Source organism: Carassius gibelio, chromosome A5 (genome assembly GCF_023724105.1).
Source record: "Carassius gibelio isolate Cgi1373 ecotype wild population from Czech Republic chromosome A5, carGib1.2-hapl.c, whole genome shotgun sequence".
NCBI lineage: Eukaryota > Metazoa > Chordata > Actinopteri > Cypriniformes > Cyprinidae > Carassius > Carassius gibelio.
Genome location: NC_068375.1, coordinates 25,395,126 through 25,420,988, shown reverse-complemented (window position 1 = coordinate 25,420,988; position 25,863 = coordinate 25,395,126). Strand labels below are relative to the sequence as shown.

The 25,863-nt window shown below is 36.6% G+C and overlaps 1 protein-coding gene across 5 annotated transcripts in view; it reads right to left on the bottom strand.

Moving 5' to 3' along the window:
- The window catches only part of LOC128006182 (GTPase-activating Rap/Ran-GAP domain-like protein 3), a 54,171-nt gene extending 38,915 nt beyond the window's left edge, over nt 1–15,256 (bottom strand). The window contains exon 1 of one of the 5 annotated variants that reach the window (XM_052592722.1): nt 14,828–15,256. In XM_052592722.1, the coding sequence (XP_052448682.1) occupies nt 14,828–14,928 (101 nt within the window). In that variant the 5' untranslated portion in view covers nt 14,929–15,256. Of the gene's footprint in view, nt 1–590; nt 980–6,702; nt 7,080–14,827 lie in introns of those variants that run through there. The other 4 variants (XM_052592720.1, XM_052592721.1, XM_052592724.1 and 1 more) reach the window with 4 other exon arrangements.
- Between the last annotated feature and the right edge of the window lie 10,607 nt (nt 15,257–25,863).

Here is a 25,863-nt window from a genome sequence, read left to right as displayed (position 1 = left end):
TTTCTTAGAGACAGTTAAGCTAAGCCAAAAAAAAAAAAACACACACACACACACACACCTTCAGAACACACAGAGAGAGAGAGAGATGTTAGACAAACTGACAAGCCCATGTCACCACTGACATTTATATCATATTCCCATAACAGAAAAGTGAATGGTGACTAAGACAGTCATTCTTTTTTAACAAAGAAAGTCACAATAGGCTAATGTGAGGGTGAGGGAATTATGAGAATTGTCGTTTTTGGGTGAAGTGTCCCTTTAAAATTAATAGACCGCAACATTATTAAAACACACACACACACACATACGCGAAAATTTAGGAGAATTAAACTATAAGATTTGCATGCAAATTTGTAAAAAGAAAGATGATTTATGTTAAAAGTGCTTATTTCCATTCTCCGCATTCGATATGTTGATTGATTATGTGAGAGCGCAGCTTGTTGCACGTTCAGATGAAATGCAAGAGTCTAAAACACCTGATACTGCTGCAATACGACTGTCAGAATAACCTCCACAAAACAACATCTGGTCTTATATATCTGAATGTAAATATCTAAACGTATAAAACACACAGTGACTGAATGCTTTACCGTTGGTTGAAAGTCAACAGTTTCGCAGCAGGGTCTGCAGCGCTCATGGCCCCATGCGTTGTAATTCTCTCCCGCAGTCCAAGTTCTTCTGTCTCTCGCCTTTTTTTCTGAGTCTTCTCTTTTAAAGAGATAGATTAGTAACCATCATAGTCCCTACAGCTGCTCGTGCTTCTGTATCCCTTCATTGCGTTGCCCTTTTATAGTATTGGTAGCTCGTTTCTGCCGGTCTCTTTCTAAACGCACTTGATGGACGCAGTGGTTAGTTTCTTATGGACACACAGGACACACCTCGCGCATAACTGAAATTGCAAGATGCAGATTCTCGTGGACTGGAGTCCCCTCACGGCCGCGCGCTGTGCTCGTAACCGAGAGAGCCAGGTGGGGAGCCTGTTAACACATCTATCTGTCTCTTTATGTGTGTGTGTGTGTGTGTGTCTGTTTAAGGTTGCCAAATCAATACAAAATTAGAATAGACGAGGAAATATTAAAGTAGCTTATTAAAGACACTAAATTAAAGCTATGAACCAAATAACATACAAAGCAGCATAATGTTTAATACCAATTAAACGACTCATACTTTAATTGCTATTATTAAACAGCACAAAAATATAAATGCGTTAAAAGTTTAATAGCCCACAGTTAAGTATAATAATAAAATATATTTTTTTTTCATGAAAATCTATTAATACATATTTTATAAATAAATATTTTATGTTTATTCTTTAATTATATTTATTGTCTTTACGACAAATACCAAATATATATATATATTTTATTGTAAGGAAACATTAATTATAAAAGAGTTAAGATTTAACTTATTTAAAAAGTTAATTAATTAATAGGGTTTTTACTTTGTTTAAAAGTTAATAGACAAGACAGCTTTCTCTCTCTGTGTCTTACATAAACAAAAACACTTTTCAAATATTTTAATTAGAATATTTAATTGCCTTTGTGGCAAAATGATTTAAAGGATGAAAGATTGTTATTAACTGAGTGTATTCACTGAAATACTGAGCAGCTTTTTGTTAGAACAATTTCCTTCCATTTCTGTTAGTTTTGCTGTCAGCCTCATTTTTTAGACATTTACACAGCCGCTGCCTGAACAGAATGTAATGCTACGCAAGATCATCATGCTGTAGAGCCAGACAGTTTCTCATTAAGATGCTCATTTACATTAGAAAGATTCAAGCTTGTATGATTTTTAATAATGTCACAACTGGTGACTGTGACTTACAGCTGCTTCATCATGGCAAAGCAATAACTGTTTTCATCAGCTCTGTATGCAAACACATTACTTTATGAGGTAAGACCATGCAAATGAGGATAACCATAGTTTCCAATGTAAAAGGCAGAGCATTAGCCATATGTGTTTGCATGCACATGAGATGTGTCTGTGTGCATGTTTAGGCATCTGTCTCCAAGGTTGCTGTGCACTTTGCATTTACAAAATGAACACCTTACACTAATGACAAGCATCCCTCCTCCTGTGTATGTGGTTCTAGACAGTGATGCCATATGATCTCATAACCTTCATTCTTCTTCCCATTGCTCCAGGTCTACCCATAATCCTTCTGTCTACTACAGAAGTGAGGAGCGCAATGAGGTCATTGTTCAGACAATAACCTTTCCTTCTCATTTAATCTCTCTCTCCCTCGACTCACCCTCACTGTCTGATGACGTCACACACTCAGAAACATCTCCATGCCTGTTCCATTCACACCTGCACATGCAGAACATGTAACTCTTTAAATGCTAGGCAGTTAGTGAGACAGAGAGAAAGTGAGATTATGAGAGTCTTGAATATATTTAGTAATAGAAGAATCTTGGGATATATAGTAGGAAGTGGACGGAGACTAAATTCAGACTGATTAATGCTTTTCATTACTATTACTAGCAGAACAGCATGTTATCAGCCAAGCTGGGGCATACAGTAATAGACTCCAACACAAACGTAACATGAGAGCAGTGTGTTTCTGGTGGTATGTAATTCCCTCCCTGCAGACATCACAGGTAGTAATGGATGACTGGGAACAGTTCATGATTTTGAAAACCTATATTGAGAGAAAAATTGGGATGTGTGATAAAAAACATGTTTAAATATGAAATATGAAACTTTAAGGAAAATAGTAAAACTAATTATTTGACTAGGATAAACAATCTTATATTTTATAAATGACAAAGAAGGACTTAGTCCTCTTGGGGTAAAAACACATAAAAAAAAACACTGAAAACATGTAAAGTGTTTAAAGAACTGCAATTTTTGCCTGGAAACTGATGAACAGAGGAAATCAAACCATGTACAATGAGATTTTTACATAAAATCAAGCCGAGCGTTTGTGTGCTAAAGGGTTTGCGTGCAGGTGTGTGTGCACACGCTTTTGTGTGTGTTTGTAACCTAAACTCTTTTGTCTTGAGGCTTGTGGGTATTATAGCACCTAATGAAATGTGCGGTTGAGCACCTTTATTGTCAACATAAGAGTTCAAATTACAGGTGTAATTACATACAGCTCCACACACACACACACACACACACACACACACACACACACACACACACACACATTTTTTAATGACATTTTTTGACTAAAGTAGCAGACACAGAACAAAAAGGCTAACGACAATAAACAACAGACAGGTGCAAGGTAGTCTTATTAGAAGCAGCTAGTGTTTGAAAAATTCAGCACATGATTGCAGGGAGAACACCAGCGTTCATCTCACATTGGCTCTGCCAGCTGAATAGCACATTAGTCAGGACTGTGTGTGTGTAATTGTGTCATTGTTAAAAAGCTACGCTTTGCATATGTGGTCAGGAAGAGTGAAGCTATGGAATACTGAAGCAGATAAAAGTATTTGTGTGTGGAAGTAGGGGGCATGTGAGTGAGCTGTATTACAAATCAATCTCCACAGTAGTGTGGGTTATATTTACATGTGAAAAGTTAGTATACTAATGTTTAGTTAGTATACTTCATTAAGACCTTGTGATCATATGATCAGGAATCATACTTTTCATTCTTTTAAGACTCTAAAAAAATCCCTTTAGAACTGAAATGTTTGTTGATTGATAGCAAATGGGAAAAAAATTGCACTTAGTTCCACAACTTTCGGATGTCTGAATTAAACAAATGCACACATGCCTGCCAACATTTACACATTCACAATAACTATTCACTTTTCAGAAATTTGGCCAAAACTCCCTTTCTAAAGAATGAAACGTTAGGAACCTTAGTTTTTCAGACATTGCAAAGAGGCTGTTGTTGTTATAGACATTAATGTGAGTGCATCTCGGGGGCAGGGTTTCATATTTTATTGAAACTTCCCTGGGCGCCGCCGGTGGCTAGCTGACCCCCACCTGCTGTTAGCATCCCATTGACTCTCATTCATTTTGCCGTCACTTTGACAGTGAATAACTTTACATCTGAGGTGTTTAAAGACTCAATTTGTCTATTAATTATTTCTAAAGAAACACGAAAATGTATAAAAGGCTCCATTACCTTGTATCTTATGTTATGGTCCCGTAGAAGCAGTTTTTGTAAAAATAGGCTAACGATTGCATCATAACCTGAGACTCTCTGTCGCACAGTAGAGAAATTACCATGTGGACAGGAGGAGAAGCTCGCAGGCAATCTTTTACTGTCTATGAGGCTATCGGGGGGACGTGGCCCATAGAGAGTCCATAAAAGCAACGGGACAAAATTATTCAACAACGTCTTCAAGATTCGTTGGGTGATTCAGATTTCTCTTGGCACAGCGATTAGAAGACTTACAGTTTGCTCACGTGACATCTACGTCATCAAGTTCAGTTTGAGTCCGCGCAGTACGCCCGACCCCCAGGAAGTGTGTGCTTATAATTGACTTCACTTGTCTCCGTTGAATCCAATGGGGTCGCTTTTCAATTCTTTTACTGTCTATGGTGAAACTTGTGAGTAAATGCAACATTTCACTTGAAAGAGGAAATTTACATAGAAGCCTTACAGGCACAGCAAAAATACATTTAATTCTATAAACTGTGAACTATGATTGTTTCTGGTTAGCCTCAATGTTCACCACAATTTCTGATGAGTACTGAATTGTGAGAAAATTAAGCACAAAATTAAATCTAGACCATGGCCCACCACAGGACAAAAAAAAATTATATTATCCAACTTTATATTAAAGTTTATATTAAAGTTAAAATTCTGATCCAACTCCAACTGCTGATATGCGAAAGTCAGGTCAATTTTGCTTTGGAGCAAATGGACCGTCACTTACTATATGAGCTGTAGTTCTCTGACAAGCTAATATCTAGGTATATTTATCATGTCTGTGAGGCATTTATTCACTGCGTTTTGGTTCATTTGTATGAAGTGCTCATATTCAAGACCAGACGGCATAAAGCACATCATGTTGTTTTCTTTATTTAATAAAAGCACATCTAGCAGTTTAACGTTTAAACATTGTTATATGCTTGAACTGTTTTAGTATATCTCTAGATTTTATTGTAGGTAAGTCGTGATGATTTGAGAAGGCTAAATTGATCAGACATGATCAGCTTACTGTCTGCCGCAGGCTACTGGTCATTAAAAAAACAAAAACGTTTATTTAAAGAACAAAAAATTCTCCAAACATTTTTCAAAATTAAGTTAATAAAAAAACAAAACGGAATATAATCACTATGCCATTACATACAAAAACGCAACTATTTTTAATAGCTGAAACAGTAGGATAGTATAAGCTTTTTTTGGAGAAGGGGCGGGCTCAGGTCGGTTATTTTGATAAGATGTTGGACATGGCCGGGCTCGGGCATGAGTGTTTTAGGCCAGGGCCCGGCTCAGGCCTAAATTTGAGGCTCTAGTTTACGGACGATTGTGCAGTTAGCTGACACTTGCAAAAGCCTGCAATCACGGTGTTTATTTAAAGTTTCACTTTCGCTTTCTTTATTCTGCCAGTGCCATGTCATGATGCCATGGTAGGCACACATAATAGCATGCTCTCTCTGCCCAGAACCGTCTTGCAGCACTTCTTCGTCTTCGCAAAATCCTTGTTACAACATCATATAGATGACATTGTCTCATCTGGTGTTCATAAGTGTCTTCATATTGCATTTGTAGCTGATAACAGAAAATCAGCAAATATATATTATATTTGAATAAATATAAAATTACAATTGCACTATGAAAAAATCTCCAGGATTAGCCTTTTTTTCCCTGCTTGAGAATTTCTGTCCAATGAATGGATGACTTTAGCACACGTGTGGTTTTGTTTACAATTTCTGGTTCACTTGCAAAAAAAAAGGCAGAGTGAAAGCGAACCGCACAAACAAAAAAAATCAACATTGAATTTGGTTCGAACCAAAGCAAGTGAACTAGCGGACTTTCCTGGTGTAAATACACCCTCACTCTTGAAAACATCTTCCTCTCGCACATGTGCTGTGCGTTAAATGTGGGGGATATTACCAAAACTACTGTAAGGCATCATATAGCTGTGCATAAACAATACACTACATATTGCATAAGATTGAGTATGGAATATCATCTGAGATGTGATCACATTACAACACAGAACAGACATTTTCTCTAGCTGCTTGAAGCAATATAAGCTCAACAGCGAAACTTTTAGCCAATATTTCTATTGTGCCTTTTCAGATATCAAATGTGCTACTGTAAGAACCTTGACAATTACCTTTTCCTTAGAATATGACCCTTTTAATAAACCAAAATATATTTTTCCTCAGGTCAAATGTTGTGTATCGACAACATGCAGAAGACTGGTTTGACAAGACCATTACTAATAACAGTAAAATAGTAAACTAATCAGTAAACTAATCTCTCCAAAAATATCAGATGAATGGGAGAGTACAGCTAGATTCTGATCCCTGACACAGAGCTGATCTAAGTACAGGCCTTACAAATAAATAAACTTTCTGAAATTTATATTTCATTTTTTTTAATAAGATATAAGATATAGATATAAGACTTGCTCGGCTTCAGTTTAACAAAAACCCTCAAGGGGATCATCCAATTTAAAATGAATAAAATCAGCAGATTAAATGCATGTTTTTGTGTGCATGACTGGCAATGATTTAAATAAAGAACATACAATAGGTATTATTTCCCCACCCCGAATAAAACCTTACCTATTGATGTTCTGATATTTTAAGCAGATCATGGGTGAGTCCCTGACTTCTGGGGATTGTGGAAAAAAGCTCAAGATGGCAAAGTTGAAATCCTTGCAACGGTGAAGATGTCAATCCGCATTACGACAGAGAGAGAGAGAAAAAATAAAAATAAAATCCTCGATGCTCATCAACAGGATCCTCGTAAGTCAACTGGACTACCCTTTCACCACTCCTATCATGGATGTTGTGTTTAAATATGTGTAGGCCGATAGAATAACTGTCTGGCAGAATATTGCTTTGCGAGCTGTGTTGTTTGTTGGAATATTTTTGTTGTCTGTGTACCTGAGAACTAGAAATTACCACTCGACTGGTCCTCTGCTTTTCCTCACACACACCTTGGAGAGCAAAGATCGAGTGGGCTCAAAATCACATGAACATATTGTGTGTTTGCTTGCCAAGTACAGACTTAAGCACAGCACGATCTTTTCCCACATAGATCAGCCTTGATGTAAAACACCCTCACAGACATCATGCTATACAAGACCAGCATTTTGCACTATCAACAAAAAAACTTTCGGTCCATTCCATATTGAGTATTACAAATATTTGGTAGCTTCTGGCTTTCATAGAAACTCATAAAATTTTTTTTTTTTTTCTATTTGTACAAAGTACAATAAGAGTATCATCAATGCATCCAAATTGATTTGGACCCTACCCTTTTTGTTTTGGCAGAAGAAATCAATGCAAATGCATAGTTTCAAACATGCATTGAATAATATCGTATTTGTATAATTCTATAATATTCTTCAGCATAAATTTGTCTTTAGTGTGATTTTTACTTCTTATATTTGTCATGACATTTTATGTGCCAACATTTAACAAAAAGAAAAGAAAACAAAAACAAAAACAAATACCGTATCAAGAAGGATAATATCTACCTATATATACCTACTCACTATAAACATTAAATGGGTCGTCAGATGCCCATTTTCCACAAGTTGATATGATCTTCAGGATCTTAAAGGCCATGCTGCAGGTTAACCACCACTGTCGATTAATGGATACATAAATCACTCAAGATATGTATATCATTTTTAAAATGTCTCAAAAATGGTCTTAAAGACCAGTTTTTTACGTTTTTGGTTTAAACAGTTTTTTTCACACAACTCTGTGATGACGTGACGTTGGGGAGTCTCCAGCGTGTGGTGTCCTTTCACACGAGCGCAGCATGCAGTAAATAAACCTGTGCAGTTTAAAACACCTGGATCTCACATTATGACTAATTAAATTTTTGTGTGACCTTTAAAGTGACAGACACATCCGTTCTTCTAAAGGTATAGGCTTATTGTTTTAAAATTGTATGGAATGTATGGAATATTATATTAACAGACTATCCAAAATTTTTAATTTGGATAGTCTGTTAATGTAATATTCCATACATTATCAGAGCTTGGCAGACATAATAGTGAATGGGTGTCCCTTATTTGCCTCGCTGAAGGTGGCAACCCTAGTCTCATCACACCAATGCTATTTCCTCCAGGTGAAAATCTAGCCCTTAACACATATGAACACATACTTTATAAAATGATCATGTTGGTATTTTCCTTTTTGAAATTTTAATACTTAATTTAAAACATATTACAGTGCACATAACTGATTGAAGACAGTGACACACAGCATTCGGTCAGTTCATTCAGTTTAACTCAATATCAGAGTGATTGACAAAGATACAGTAGAAATATTATGTGTGGGTTTGTATTTAATATTGTTTTGTATTAGCCTTAGAGTAAGGGAAGCACAACTCGGGAAATGAGAGTATTCGAGGAGCTTGTGAATTCTATGTTTATTTATTTGAAATATTTTTAATGTTATGCCTTGTTTTTTTTGTTTATTTTTTTTTTTGGCTCTTTTTAAAAGTATCAGTTCAGGCCCTGTTTAAGCATTGGTACCATTTTAAAAGTACATATTTGTAATCTACCCTACTTAGGAGTCATTCTTGTTTACATCTGCTCCTGTGGTGAAACAATGGTGAACTGATGACAGCTCACTAAGGGCAGGTCTTAGGTAAGAAGCAAGTCCAGTCTGTGCTGAAATGCTACTGTCAATCAAACTATCATGGGAGGGTCCTGTCTGTGTGATGTCACAAAGACAGACATCTGAGATCGGCTCGATTTGAGAAAGGGGAAATTTGACAAGATTAAAAAAAAAAAACACTTTTATCATTATAGGGTGGTTGTGTACACACACTGCCAACACACACCATTCAGTTGTAAAAGTGCATGTAGCATCTAATGACCCCTTTAAATAATGTGTTAAAGCTGTATTACGAGTGACTTTTGTTAAAATCTTATGAGAGTTTGAGAGAAACTGTAGCCATCATGATGAGAATTTTAAAAAGGAAGACAGAAGGGATTAGGCCTGTCAGATCTGTAATGAGGACATTCTGACCAGACAGGGGATGAACATTTTCCCATTCAAACTGATCTGACAAATCAAGACTCAGACTCAAACATGCACACGTATCTAAATACACACATATCTGACTCTGGCCAGCTGTGTCACAAAGGTTAAGTCCTTTGATTATAATAAAAAGTGCGGTCATTCCTCATGTTGTGTGTCTGACAGGGTGACATTTTCAGGGTATAGTCTTTGAACTGCCGACATTTTAAAGCAGATCAGACTGAGGGCAGAGGCTGGGGCTAAGCTCTCCCTGAGGAATAAGAATGTACCAAAGCAAATATTCTTGAAAAAAAAAAAAAAAAAAAAATGCATTACACAAAATTCTTATGATCAGTGTGATTTATTATTACGAATACAAATGCAAAGTCTTTCATTTTAGCTGTTTATTTATACATGTTGGATGTTAGAATAAGAATACAGTTGCATAAGCAAAACTTAATACTAACCACATTAAACCTATGCCCTTTAGGAGAATATGACAGGCTGAATCGATTGGCAGCTCAACAGCAAAAATTCCTACTAGTCTACCTACTAATTTGTATTGCGCCTCAATGGGTGTCATATGGTACTGCAAGACTCATGGCAGGGGGTAAATAACACATAATTGACCTTTCTTTTGGTAAACATAAAAGCCTTTGGGCAAACTAAAAGATACATTGTATTTGTTGAAATAGTTTGTATCAACAGCTTACATACTACTAGTCAGTTCCAAAATATCAACTGACTTTGAGAGTACAGCTAAAATGTTTTACCTGGTTCCTTCATCTTAAAAGCCAATGCGTTTCATTTATTTAACCACAGTGTCCTCTAGTGGTTACTTATGTATATTGCAGGACCAGACACAGTTGGCTGTTCACCTTGATCTACACATGTCCTTTCATTAGTTTCATTAAAAAAGAATCTTATTCAATTCGTGATAGTCAGTGAAATAACTGATCCATCGGCAGCGAGCTCTGAGATTGTGAGTGACCATCCAATAAAAATAAGTCTTGCACATGCATAAGAATTACAGAAAATAAAATGTAATATATATATATATATATATATATATATATATATATATATATATATATATATATATATATATATATATATATATATATATATATATATAATAAAGCTACATTGGTAGTATACATATTTATAATTTGAATATACATATTTTTAGTCATGTGAATATATTACTTGTATTAATTATTTGCAGATATAATATCTAAATTATGTTGCAATATTAATGAAAAATTTGGTTTGAAACTGTAGATTTAGCTCCTCTGGCCTAGCTACAAGATATCAGCATTTTAATATTCAAATATTTTATTTAGAAAACAGCTGTGCAACAATTACATGAGAAAACATAAAACAACAAGCTTCTTTACAATATAATAACATAAAGCGCCATTACCATTTCCAAATATTTCCTTTATGTCTCTTTTTAGTCAAATTAAAAAGGCCTAGTAGAGTATAACACCAGTGGAAATTACACAGCATTTGCTTCAGTGAACTCCAGTGCTCCAGTAACTACACTTTGCCTTTCACTTTTTTTTTTTTGATAGAAAAACTTTATGTTAACCAAGTCAAAGATCCCTTGCCATCCTTAAACAAATTTAAGCAACCCACATAGCCAAATTATGCTACACACCCCCAGTGTGAATGCCCATGCCCTTGTGGTGGGGAGCAACCACCAGTATTTTAAACAGTTGTCCGACCAAAAACTAAACTCCGAAAAGCTCAACCATCCTACACTGGGTGCATTCCAGGGCTACTATAACGGGAAGAGAGTCTTTCCTAGTGAGGCTTCCTGGAGCCAAAAAACACTAATGTGTAGGTATGCGTCTTTAAACCTTAAATGGAAGCATATGTGGGCGCGGAATGAAAGTTTACATAGGCCTGTAATCAAAGTGGGAGTCTTTCTTTTGTTCCTCCACTTGATTTCTGTCTATTTTTCTCCGCAAATGAGGAGGTTGTGCTCATGCACATGCAGACCGCACAGCTGAGAGTGATTAGTGTTTGTTGTAGTGCTAGTATTATCAAATTGGTACAAACTGCAGGGCTGGCTGTGCACAAGCCAAAGAGAGAAAGAGAAAGATGGCTGAAAATAGCAAGAACTGTTCTTTCTTCTCTCTAATAGTCTCTTTGCAGGCACAATCCAAATGATTCAAATGAGATTCATGAGATACTGTTCAGGCCCATGCTCAGGTTACTGCATGAGTTTGTGTTCAGCTGCTCAGTATATATACATTCACACTCATCTCAACTCCACACTCTGAACAGTGCCATGAATGTTCTCACTCTCATTTCAAAGTTCATCAAAAATTATTATATATATTATTAATTATTGTATACAAATATAAATAACTTATGCAATTGTTAATATTAATGCAATACAATAAATTTTTTATTATATACTTTAAAAAAGTTATCTGTAAAGTGTTTTTTTTTTTTTTTTTTGCATGTGGAGGTTTGTGTTTAACTGCTAACAGTGATCCTTTGTAGTATTTTTCTGTGGAGGATGTGAGCAGTCCACTGTTATTGCTGCCTTTTCATGGATACTAAACAAAGGAAGCAGGTAACACAAAACCAACTGTCAAAACCACAAGAATATATTCATGCTCATTTCCTCTACTTAAAAAGAAAAAAGGCTATAAAACACTGCAATACTATCTATGATCGCATTATTGGGATCTGCTATTGTATATTTTACAGATTGTCTGCTTTGAAAAATGATATTATATTATCTGTTTTTATTAATTATATATTTTTAAATATTATTATTTAGTAATAGTAAGTGAGTCTGGAGTTGATAATAACATTGTTTGTTCATCTATTTATATTTGAAAGAATGAAAAAGACAAGAAGAAACAGGCATCTGTTGGAAATTAAAGTTGATTTTAGAGTTGCTTACAACTAATTCCTGACAGGGAGGCTTTAAAAAAAGAAGATGTAGAGAAAGCTAAATAAATGGTGCATACAAGAGCACAGAGAGGACCTTGTAAGTAAGAGAGAGATAGAAAGGAGGAGTTCACTACAGAAGGGAAAAAAGGAAACAAATGAGCAAAATAACAAAGCGATTACAGACATACCAATGGGACTCCATAATGGACAGCGATGTTTTGTAAACAGCCTTCAACAATTTCACAGTGTTTCACCAGAATTTATATGTGACTATGCACAATAAAGTGCATGTGTGTTTGTGTGTGGCCTTCAAAACATTGAATGATCAAGTTATCCTCTGCCACTTGAGAAAAATCTCTTCATGATAAAACAGTACGGAGGAATGAAGTGAAAGCTGTGGGCCTCTCGCCTACACATTGTTAGAGGCTGATGCATTCTCCTCCTCATCAATGTCCTCGTCTGTGCACAGTAAGTCTGCCCGAAGGAGTGATTTGTTGCTTGTTTAGGAAGAATGCAATTTGGGGTTTATATGGAAAGAGATTTGTGGAACTTTTATAGAAATAAGGTACACTCCATGGAGCCCATCAAAGATATTAAGCCATTTTGGTCACACTTTACAGACTTCATGTTTCTGTCTAAGCTATTACCTGTGAGTGCTTCCAATAATCACAGCTGTGGTGATTTCAGACCAGAAGCACTCTTGCTTGTGTGATACTGCTTTTATACAGTAATGGCTCAACATACAATATGTTAATAATGAAATAATTTTTAGTTAGTTTGTCTAATTTTATTCAATGAAATAAAACAGCAGAATTAGCCGCTGCGTTTCCAAGCAATACTCGATTTGTACCTGAATTAACCTGGTTGTATAAATGGTTCAATGACATGCTCATAAAGACCCTGGCTGTGTCTGAAATCACATACTAAGTACTTTTAATAAGTACTTGTTTTGCAAATGTTTAAAAAAGTGTGTTCTATAGAGTATGTATGTATTTGGTATGAATGTTATCTGTACTGCATTCCTTGTCATGTGACCTCTCTTGGCATCAGTTGTGTTGCTTTACTTCCATTCACAAAACCTGTCCCCTTTTGACGTTTTGTTGTTTTATGAATATTGTGAATTTGGACAAGTTATTTTTTCACATTCTATCCCCCACTGAACTATGCTATTCAGAAGCAGCCAGTCACTTGTTCAGTTCATGAATGAATCAGTGTTGTTGAACAAATCAGTTGAGTAAATGATTCAATGACTCATTCAAAGGGCAGTCACTTGTTTTGTTCCTGAATGAATCAGTGACTTGAAGTAATCTGTTTGGTTTGAATGATTCAACAGTAAGTTGTGCACTTGTCGCCACCTACTGGTGTAGCTATATAACCTGCAGAAAGGGTCTCTGAAAAATTGTCTGTCTGGAACACACAAACACGGACAGGTGGAGTAATTAGAGTGCTTCCACAGTTATATTTGAAGACCAGAACTGACCAGACATATTATATGCCTACTGGTCAGTTAAAATAACACGTACAATTAATGCAATGTTGTCAATTTCTACTCCATAAACACCGACAAAAATGCAGAACTAGGGAACTTGCATTAGGCTACTGTACATACAGACTCTCTCAATTCAAAAATTACCTAAGATTCAGCAGAAATATGCTGCACTGTACATAAAGCATTGTTTCAGCATAATACTGCAGTCTACATCACGATAGTCCCAGTACAGGCTATAGGCCAAAATGGGGTGTGACCTCTCTTTCTCCATTTCTGACATACAGACCACTAACAGCTCATCAGCTAAAGCATCCGGTACCTTTGTTGGTGTGTGAAATTGATGCACTACCATTATTGAGCATGAGCTTTAACACTGCTATCATTTTATCCCTTCACTTTAATTGAGCAAAATGGCACACTCCTCTTGCAAATGCAAGAACAACCAGTCGATGCTAGGTGCGCATTTATAGGAAGGAACCATTCTCAATCATAGCATATAGCTGTCTGAGTACACCTCCTGTTTTGCAGAAAACCCGGATCCCCTCTCAGCTGTTCACAGTGAATCCCAATGGAAAAAATGAGTTACTGCTGTTAGAGGCTGATGTTTCAGTGCTTAATGGACCAGGACTCAATTTAAACTCCCAAAAACCCACAAACCCTGCTGCAACAGTATCAGTCAGTCATTTATATCTATCTATCTATCTATCTATCTATCTATCTATCTATATATATATATATATATATATATATATATATATATATATGTGTGTGTGTGTGTGTGTGTGTGTGTGTGTGAACACAGTATGTGTGTGTGTACACAGTATGTGTGTGTGTGTGTATAAATTTATATAATACAAGCTTTTATTTATCGGCCTATATGTATGTCTGAATGTATTTAAATTCATGCCATTGTATTCTATTTTCCCTTTCTTTTATCTCCTTCTTTTCATACATTTATTTACTCCACTCTATTTATTTTCCGTTTTGTCTGTCTTCAGCATTTTTATTCTATTCTATTTCAATACTTTGAGTGCTGTATATGCTTTTGCAATATATGCAGCCAATCATGCCAATAAAGCTTTGTTGACTGAGATCCCTAGCGACAGCCTTAAGACCCTTTAATTTGCTGCTGGTCCATGCCAAATCCCTCCGAAAGCTCATCCAAACCCATACACTTGAGTAAACATGTATATCTCAGATGCCGTACACACTGCTGTGATAAATTACAACCACACCATCCGGTGCGGTGGTCTCAAAATACCCACTCCCCACAAGAAGCCCCTTCCCCTTATATCAACTCACCTCGTTATTTCGAAACTGCAGCCTTTCCTGAGTAGCAGGGCTCTCTTTCGCATGATTCCCGTTTTCTCTCGACCCAAGTACATATTAATATCCGAATTCATGGTGGTGGGATAGCAGGGCACACGGGTCCTGACTGCGAGCGCAGAGAGAGAGGCAGCGCGAGCGCTGATGATGATGGTGATGCGGCTCTGCTCCGCGTCTGGCGAATGGAGAACCGGGAGGGCGCACAAAGAGAGAGGGGAACATAAGATCAACAGCGGGTCCTCCTCCACGGAAAAAGCAAAAAAGTGAGCCACACACACCAGAGATGATATGATTTAAATGGATAAAATGTGCTCAGAGTTGAGGAAGAGATTCGTAAACTCCATTAATACCGGTTCCCTTGGATTAAAAGTGGAAAAACTCGTCGGCTAGATAATCTCCGGGTTGATTCCCCGTTCCCCGTTGTTTAGGGCACGTATACTGGAGTAATATATCGCTCCAGCCGTTGGGTCTGCGCGGTCCTAATGTCTACCCAGAAGAATGGAAGTAAAAAGAACCGACAAGAATTTTTATGGGTGGCGACTCTCTCAGAAGAACGAACATTCAGCGAATATAGTCATTTTTTTCTGGAGGTGAACATTTCTTCTGGTGAGAACAATATGTACAAGTTTTTATTTATTTAAGTAATTTCTTTATCTATAGCTATAGATTGCACTCTATTCTGAAGAATTTACTCCGGGTCAGGGAGCCAAACCTCAAACCATCACATGCATTTTTAGAACAGCAGATGACACTGACATCTAAGAAGTGTGAAAAACAAATGTTTGTGTACCTGGAATTGTCCCCACAAGTAAAGTTTAGTAATACCAGTAAATTTTGACCTTGTGTGGACAGGTTTTGGTCCCTTTGAGGAAACAAGCTTTTTCAAATTAGACAGAATGAAGTGTTTTGAAAACCTAAAATAGCTAAATGTTTTATGTGAGGGGTAGATTGTGGTAGGGTTAGTATAAGGGGGTAGAAAATACAGTTTATACAGTAAAAAGACAATTACACAAATGTCCCCATAAAACATGGAACCAATTTATATTTATATCGAGCAAAGGTTAGGCTACTTTTAAAATGTATTTCACTAGATTATACAAGTTATACAATAGATTAGTTTAATGAATGGACCAAACTTTAAGTGTTGATAATCCTTTATGGAGAAAAAATCGGCACAAAAGAATCGCTGAGTCAAAATCGACAGGGTTTGTTTCCCATGGTCGCAAGCAATGTCGTTATCAATGATGCTTTTAGGAAACACGCCTCAGGGCTTGCAAAATTTCTAAATCCCTGGTAGCACTTCGGCCAGGCATTCTTCAGGTTTTGGTAGCCAAAAATGAATTTAACTAGCCTGAGAAAGAGAGAGAGAAAAAAAAGACATCGGCTGAACTTTACTGTGGACAAATTTTCATGAGCAGCAAAAACTAGTAGCATATCAGGATATAATGATTCAATAAACTTGCATTAATGTAATAAAATTCACAATACAGGTTACACAATAAAATTTTCTGACAATTTATATATTAATTATTTTTTACAAAATGAAATTTAAGACAAATTATAAAAGAAAATGTGTCATTGTATTATTTCTCAGACAAAATGCTGCATTTTTATATGTATTTTTATATATATTTATTTTTATTTTACCATAACAGCCTACTATAGACACAGCCAGTTTTACTGAAATATTTATTTGTCATAAAATTATTACTTCATAATTGCATTAGAGTCTTACACACATGTCATACAGATAATAGAGTCGTGCATTATTTTGAGTGATGACTGCTATTATAAGAGTGGCTTGATGGAGCGCAGGAGATGCAGATAACATGATATTGACCCCTAATAAACTTTCATTAATGATGTCACGTAACAAATCTGTACAAATATAAAATGAAATGAATAGATAATTTCTACATTGAAATAAAAATGTAAAGACTGCACAACTATTATAAACTGCGAATCTAAATAATTGGGAATCATGAAAAAAATTCTAATACAATAAAAACATGTATCTATTATCTGTTTCATGTATCTATTTATTAACATTTATGTAGTTTTGTTTGCTTGGCTGTTTCCTTATAAAAGTCTAGAAATTTGTCAAGTTTTTCGTCAGGTGTCGTTTTAAATTATATGACGTCATTACATTGCCATCTTGCCACCAGCCAATCGCTGCACTGCTGATCATGGTTTCGAGTATCGATACATATCCCCTTTTAAGACAACACATGAACACGCAATTGTTTCCGATAACTCAATCCAGCGATACTAATCTTACACAACAGGTGTGTTCGAAGAACCCAATTAGCCGGATCAGGATTAGCACGATGATATCATCTTGGATGTGTCATTTGATCTCAGATGTAATAAGCGACGTACGAAGAACAGGCCCCAGGTGTTTTAAAGGCTGCTGCCTGTTTACGACTGAATGCATGGATCCAATATAATAATGCAAAGGAGATTTCTCACTTAAGACATAACCGACTGTGTTTACGATAATACTTGCAGAGACAATTATTTTGAGATAATTTTGTGTGGATGAGTTCATTCAGAAGCAAAGATATGCAAAAGAGGAATCAGTTCTGTGTAAGCGCATTGTCTGAAATACTTTGAATGAGTGCACACAAGCTCTGAATGCGCATGAATGGTTAAAAATTCTTGATTCGGCAAAACTTAGAAACAAGTGCAAACGATCAACTATGATCCGTTTCACCTCAAGCGAGCGAACAACACAAATCAAGTTATGAATTTTAAGATATATAAAGTTAAAAGTTTTACGCAGATCAAAGTGCAAAGAACTATAAAGACCAATAGGTATCACTTTACATTAAGACCTTATTAGTTAACCTTAGTTAATGCATTAACATTCACAATGAGCAATAGCTACATTTGCTACAGAAGTTATTAATCTTTGTTAAAATATACTCAAAAACTAAATCTTAGTTCCTGTCAGCTCATTTAATAACACAGTTGCAACTTTGGATTTTAATTACGTGTTATTAAATGTCGGAACAACTAAGATTAAGGAATGTTCATAAAGAATTTTTCATTGGCAGTTTATGTTAATTGATGGATTAACTAATGTTAACTAATGAAGCCCTATTGTGAAGTGTAATTGAACAAAAAATTATCAAAACACTTTCAAACAATATCTAGGGCATGTTGTAATCCAGATTAAAATAAAAAAAAGTTTGAAAATAAATAGCATATTAAATCTAAATATTTATGTATTAATTATTTAAACATGTTTTAGAAAGTAGAGCAGCTGCTTTATTTATGGGGTTTCCAGAGAGAAGGCTGCATTTTCTGCAGTTTAGAGCCATCTGCTGTCAGAGAGTGAATGTGCTTTCATTCAGCATCTCTCACCTGTTCCTCCATGTGCTTCTCATGTGTGCTTGTTTACATCAGAGTGCACACCTGTATTTCAAGTGGCATATATATATATATATGTGTGTGTGTGTGTGTGTGTACATTTGATCAGTCAGTTTTTTTTCAACTTGGCAACAGCTCAGGCAAACAACAAAGTGAATTATAAAAACTGATAAAAGTCAATGACCTGCCTATTTGTGCTATGCAAGAGAGAAACTGTGTCCAGCCTTGTAAGGATTCATTGTTGTCCAGATGGTAATACTGTGTACATTTCTCTCACTGAAGGAGAATGTGTGGTTTGTGTGTGTGTGTGTGTGTGTGTGTGTGTGTGTAGAACTTGGCTGGGAGGCAGTGTGTTGATTTTTTGGAGACAGCAGGATGGCAAGAAGAAAAAAAAAATTGGTTATTGTCAGGCAGACTTGTCTAATGTGCAAGACTGCGAGTAGATGATTTGTGTGTACTGTATTGTTATTGCACAACTGATTGCATCATTTGTATTCAATCAGGTTTCTTAGTTGTCACAATGATATTAGTGTATCTTTATCAAACGTATATACTGTTGTTCTGTCAACAATTAATATATTTGACAGGTTCCCTAGATACGTCAATGGATGATTGGGGAAGCTCTGATCAGCTGATAACATGACTCTGATGAATGGGAGCACATTGAAACCATAATTGAGACCATAATTATCTGTAAGCAGTAACAACCATAAACAAGTGTCGACTGACAGAATATTTTCAGACCTAGAGTCAAGATTTAAGCATTATAGGAATGTCTGTGTAAATTGATCATAATATGCTCCAGGGGATAAACAAAACAAAAAAGAAAGAAAAACACAGCTAACTTCACTTTTCGGTCCACAATTCTGTTACGGGCTGTGTATGCTGGCGTGGAGAACGGACAAACGAGTAGGATAATAAATCAAAAGAGGAGTCAAACATCAATAGCTTTAACAGAGGTAGACAGTAACATAGATAATCGCGGACAGGGAGGAACTAAACAGACAGGCTTTTACACACAAGGGAGGTAATCTGGGGATGGAGAACAGGTGGGAATTAATCAATTAACTAAACAAGGAACGGGACATGACCAAATTAAGGAAACAGAAAGTCCATGAATGTAACATACACAAGCATCACAAACAATTTAGATGAACACCCATTCAGTTTAAGTTTCATGAATGATGGCCTGACTGATTTTATTTGTATTATTCAAGAATACAAGGGGGTCAAGGATTTAATAGCTGACAAGATGTTTTCAAAATACATTCAAATAGAAAATGTGAAATAGCCATTTTACAATGGTAAAATTTCACAATATTGCTGATTTTACTGTATTGTTAAGCATATAATTGCAGCGTTGAAAAGCTCATTCTTAATGATAATTCTTACAAAAACATATAAACATCGTTAAAGGAAGATCATAGATCTTTAATCAGTGCCGAATTCTTAAGGGCAGTTTTCATGACATTTTGACAAGTTCTATGAGCAAAGACAGTTGTCAAATCACGCACTTACAAGACACTTTGACAGCTAGTGAGGTGAATGGGAATACTAGCAGATATCTTTCTCCAGGTAGGCTATTATCAATGTCCTTGAATGAATACCATAATAATACTTTTTTGTTGGGAAGTGTTGTGTTCTTGTTGAGTCAGTGCTAAATGAGTCATGAAGGTCCAGCTGGAATGTGGAATTATACATTAGAGTGTTAAGAACCCTGTAGCTCTGTATGCATTTTCTTACAGACCAAGCACACACTCACACACAAACATCTTCCAAAGTGAACATTTTCCAATGACATGGGGTGCTTGTGTTTTGATGTTCCACCCAGGCTGCATTTCTGCTCAGACAGTCTTAAGGTTAATCCTTGAATTAAAAAAAGAAAATAAAAAATACACACATACTGTATTTATACACACACAGGGTACATTGTGTCCCTGGGCATCTGGAGGAAAGATGAGAGCTACTAAGAGATTAATTAGACTCACTTCATTAAGTTGTTGACACTCTCTCTCTCTCTCCCTCTTTTTTTCTCTCTCAATCTTTGAAGTTTCATCTTACGAGAACTTTCTCTTTCATCATGTCTTCATTCTTTTCTTCCATGTGGTGACCCCTTTAGGAACACTTCCATAGCAACCACAAGCACATTTGGTGCACTTGACCCATCCAGCTGGTCACTATGTGCCCTGCAGAGGCCCTAAACTTAGAGCTAGTTTTAATGAGATTCATATTGATTGACCGGGGACAAATATAATGAATTTATGCATTAAACCTGAAGGAGATGATTTCATGAAATAAATGGGTGCAATGAGACTTGACATGCTTCAAACAATAACAAATTTAACATGGGAAAACATTATGCATTTAACTAATCTTTTATGCTAATTAATATTGGAACAGAACAATGAACAGAGGTACATTTATCTAAAAGTAATGGCAAAAATAAGTAGATTCAATTTCCACTATTGTCAGTTTCCACAATTGTTTGAAATTCACTTTGTCAGCTGGTCAGTTTTACACACAGTCTGTTATAAACATAATTGGCTGCTTTACCTGCCATTCAACACTGGAATGATGTGTGAAATATGTACAGTATGTGAAAGAAAACACACATACAGTGGGTATAGAAAATAATCACCCCCCCTTTAAAATAATACAATTTTGTTATTTTGCAGCCTGAAATGTAGATGTACACAGTTTTTGTTATATTCAGCAGTATTCACTTTAAGTGAAAGATATAACATCAACATGTCAGGAAAAAAACAAAACAGAATCGCTGTTGGAAAAATGATCACCCATTTGTTTTGTTGAACCACTTTTTGCTTTAATTACAGCCATTAGTCTGCTAGGGTAATTCTGTAGTAACTTTGCACCCACCGTACAATATTTTACATAAATATTTCACACATGATTCCAGTGTTGCATTTCTTCAAAATGTGCCTGACCAACCCAAATAATCCACATGAAGCTCTTTCTCACACACATACACCCACACTGAGGCAAGCAAAACATGGACACCTTGACTGCCTGGGAGCTCAGATTAATGCAAATTCTTTGGCTGCAACTGACCATAGTGCTGATAAATCTCATTTGCATCTTTTACCATGCAAAAAAAAAAAAAGATATTCTTTACATTATAAGGCAGCTGACTCTAACACAGACATGTAGATGATAAATAATCCGTGTATCATTCGTTCTTTCATTTTTCTAATTGAAACCAAAGTTGGAAAAATAAAAAAACGACTTTTTTTTTTTTTTTAAATCTGTTTCCAAAACCAAAATGAAAAAATTGATAAAGCTTCATTTTCCGATTTTCTAATTTGTGCTAATATAAAACAACAACAACAACAACAACAACCACAACAACAACAACAACAAAAAAAACGTGGTGTTATACTCCCCATGGGAAGATCACCATGGCAATATGAACTTGTAGTGAAATGTGTATGTGTGACTTTACTTTTTATGTAGGGATTACATTATATTGTATATAACAAATATCTTCATGACACATGATCTTTACATAAGTTCGTAATTATTTTTGGCATAAAAGAAAAATCAAGGGTCCAGGGTCACAAAAGTTGTTTTGAAAGGTTGCCATCCCTCTTCATTTTAGTCTATATTAAACAGAGGAACTGTTTGCATTGTTCTCAATAATAGCTCTAATTCTCCAAACCTACAAAAGGTCATCATATGCTGAGGACAATGTTTTATCAATCACTTATCCTCTTATGTGGGTATGAATCCTCTTTTGTATGCCTCTCTTCCTCTTGCCCTTTGTTTATGGTGCATGTGCATGTCTACATGAAATTACAAGGTAAAAACTCTTAAGTTAGTGTGTGATTTAAGTGATTTGTGATTTAATTTATGTGATTTAATTTTCTTGTCAGGGCATGTTCCAAACAGTGAAACCAGGGTCCAACCAACAAAATTCCAATACAGGAACAACAAACAAAAGTAAAGGGAAAAAAAGACAAAACAAATTAAAGCTGCAAGCAGCGATGAACGGGCCCTCGCACCCGGGCTCACCGGCAGCGAGTGGCTTTAGTTAATAGGTGAACGGTGAGAAATATGCGTTTAAACTCATAAATATAAGTAGAATATATCAATGTTTATTCCATATATGTGCCAATCTTCCTGTTGCCAGCAGGTGGCGCTATCATTATAATGGAATATTGGCCTTCAGATGTGTTCAGGGCAGGACTTTTATCGAACATGTGAGGTTTGGGGAGGATTGGACATTTTATGCCTGAGTTACAACAACATCCTATTTCATGGCGAAACAATGAAATTTGTCAGGCCGCCATGGACACGCCCTTTAACGAAACCTCAAGATCTTCGCAATTTAAGATCGCAAAAGGCTTTAGATTACACTGACCCAGTTTGGTGTTGATCTGAATAAATATCTAGGAGGAGTTCGTTAAAGTACAACCCCTGAAAATGGCCAAAACAACACTAATTTTGCAGAGAATATTCCAAATAACTGACTTCCTGTTGGGATTCGGACTTCGTACCAAGAGACTTTTTCGTAGATATTGGTGTGTTACATATGTGTACCGATTTTTGTACATGTACGTGAAACATAGCTCAAGGCGCACTCCGTTTAAAGTGTATACGCACTCCGTTGAAAGTGTATAGGTGGCGCTATTGAGCCATTTTGCCACACTCGATGGAATATTGGCCTTCAGATCTGTCCAGGCCAGGACCCTTATCACACAAGTGAAGTTTGGGCAAGATCGGACATTTTATGCCTGAGTTATAACATCTTTTATTCCCATGGCGAGACATTGAACTTCATCACGGCGCCATGGACACACCTTTTAACATAAACTCAAGATCTTCACAACTAATCATCACACAGGTCTTTAGATTAGACTGACCACAAAAAAGACATTGATGTCATAAAATTTCTAGGAGTAGTTTGTCGCAGTGTAAAATATGTAACTTCCTGTTGCCAATAGGTGGTGCTATGACTATAACTGAATATTGGCATGTAGATCTGTTCAGGTCAAGAGTCTTATCCAACATGTGAAGTTTGGGGCAGATTGGACATTGTATGTCTGAGTTACAGCAACTTCCTTTTTCATGGCAAAACATCGAAATTTGTCAGGCCGCCATGGACCCGCCCTTTAACGAAACCTCAAGTCCTTCGCAATTTATTATCGCAAAGGGCTTTAGATTACACTGACCAAGTTTGGTGTTGATCTGAATAAATCTCTAGGAGGAGTTCGTTAAAGTACAACCCCTGAAAATGGCAAAAACAACAGCAATTTTGAAGGGAAAATTCAAAATAACCGACTTCCTGTTGGGATCCGGATTACGTACCAAGAGACTTTTTTGTAGGTATTGGAGTGTTACATGTGTGTACCAATTTTTGTACATGTACGTGAAACATAGCTCGAGGCGCACTCCGTTGAAAGTGTATAGGTGGCGCTATAGAGCCATTCTGCCACACCCGGTGGAATATTGGCCTGAAGATCTGTTCAGGCCAGGACTCTTATCACACATGTGAAGTTTGGGGAAGATCGGACATCTTATGCCTGAGTTATAACATCTTTTATTCGCATGGCGAGACATCGAACTTCGTCGCGGCGCCATGAACAAGCCTTTTAACGAAAACTCAAGATCTTCACAACTGAACATCGCACAGGCCTTTAGATTAGACTGACCACAAAAAAGACATTGATGTCATAAAATTTCTAGGAGTAGTTTGTCGCAGCGTAAAATATGTCACTTCCTGTTGCCAATAGGTGGCGCTATGACTATAACTGAATATGGGCATGTCAATCTGTTCAGGTTCGGAGTCTCATCAAACATGTGAAGTTTGGGGCAGATTGGTCATTGTATGTGTGAGTTATAGCAACTTCATTTTTCATGGCGAATCATCGAAATTCGCCAAGCCGCCACGGACACGCCCTTCAACGAAAAGTCAGGATCTTCGCAATTTAACATCGCAAAGGCCTTTAGATTAGGCATACCAAATTTGGTGTTGATTTGAAGAACTCTCTAGGAGGAGTTCGTTAAAATACAACACATGGAAATGACCAAAATTACACAAAATATGCTCATAATATTAAAAATAACCGACTTCCTGTTGGGTTTAGAATTTCGCTCCAAGAGTCTTTTTTGTAGGTATTGGTGTGTTACATATGTGTGCCAATTTTCGTGCATGTACGTGAAACATAGCTGGAAGGCTGTTGATTTTCTTGGTATAGGTGGCGCTGTCGAGCCATTTTGCCACACCCTCTTCTGAATCCTATATCAGACGAAAATTTTCACCAGGTTTGACGAGTGTGCAAAGTTTCATGACTTTTTGAGCATGTTAAAGCCCTCAAAAATGCGATTCATTCGGGAGAAGAAGAAGAAGAAGAAGAATAATAATAATAAATTAAAGCTGCAAGCAGCGATGAACGGGCCCTCGCACCCGGGCTCACCGGCAGCGAGTGGCTTTAGTTAATAGGTGAACAGTGAGAAATATGCGTTTAAACTCATAAATATAAGTAGAATATATCAATGTTTATTCCATATATGTGCCAATCTTCCTGTTGCCAGCAGGTGGCGCTATCATTATAATGGAATATTGGCCTTCAGATGTGTTCAGGGCAGGACTTTTATCGAACATGTGAGGTTTGGGGAGGATTGGACATTTTATGCCTGAGTTACAACAACATCCTATTTCATGGCGAAACAACGAAATTCGTCAGGCCGCCATGGACACGCCCTTTAACAAAACCTCAAGATCTTCGCAATTTAAGATCGCAAAAGGCTTTAGATTACACTGACCAAGTTTGGTGTTGATCTGAATAAATATCTAGGAGGAGTTCTTTAAAGTACAACCCCTGAAAATGGCCAAAACAACACTAATTTTGCAGAGAAAATTCGAAATAACTGACTTCCTGTTGGGATTCGGATTTCGTACCAAGAGACTTTTTTTTAGATATTGGTGTGTTACATGTGTGTACCGATTTTTTGTACATGTACGTGAAACATAGCTCGAGGCGCACTCCGTTTAAAGTGTATACGCACTCCATTGAAAGTGTATAGGTGGCGCTCTCGAGCCATTTTGCCACACTCGATGGAATATTGGCCTTCAGATCTGTTCAGGCCAGGACCCTTATCACACAAGTGAAGTTTGGGCAAGATCGGACATTTTATGCCTGAGTTATAACATCTTTTATTCCCATGGCGAGACATCGAATTTCATCACGGCGCCATGGACACGCCTTTTAACAAAAACTCAAGATCTTCACAACTAAACATCACACAGGTCTTTAGATTAGACTGACCACAAAAAATACATTGATGTCATAAAATTTCTAGGAGTAGTTTGTCGCAGTGTAAAATATGTAACTTCCTGTTGCCAATAGGTGGCGCTATGACTATAACTGAATATTGGCATGTAGATCTGTTCAGGTCAAGAGTCTTATCCAACATGTGAAGTTTGGGGCAGATTGGACATTGTATGTCTGAGTTACAGCAACTTCCTTTTTCATGGCGAAACATCGAAATTTGTCAGGCCGCCATGGACCCGCCCTTTAACGAAACCTCAAGTCCTTCGCAATTTATTATCGCAAAGGGCTTTAGATTACACTGACCAAGTTTGGTGTTGATCTGAATAAATCTCTAGGAGGAGTTTGTTA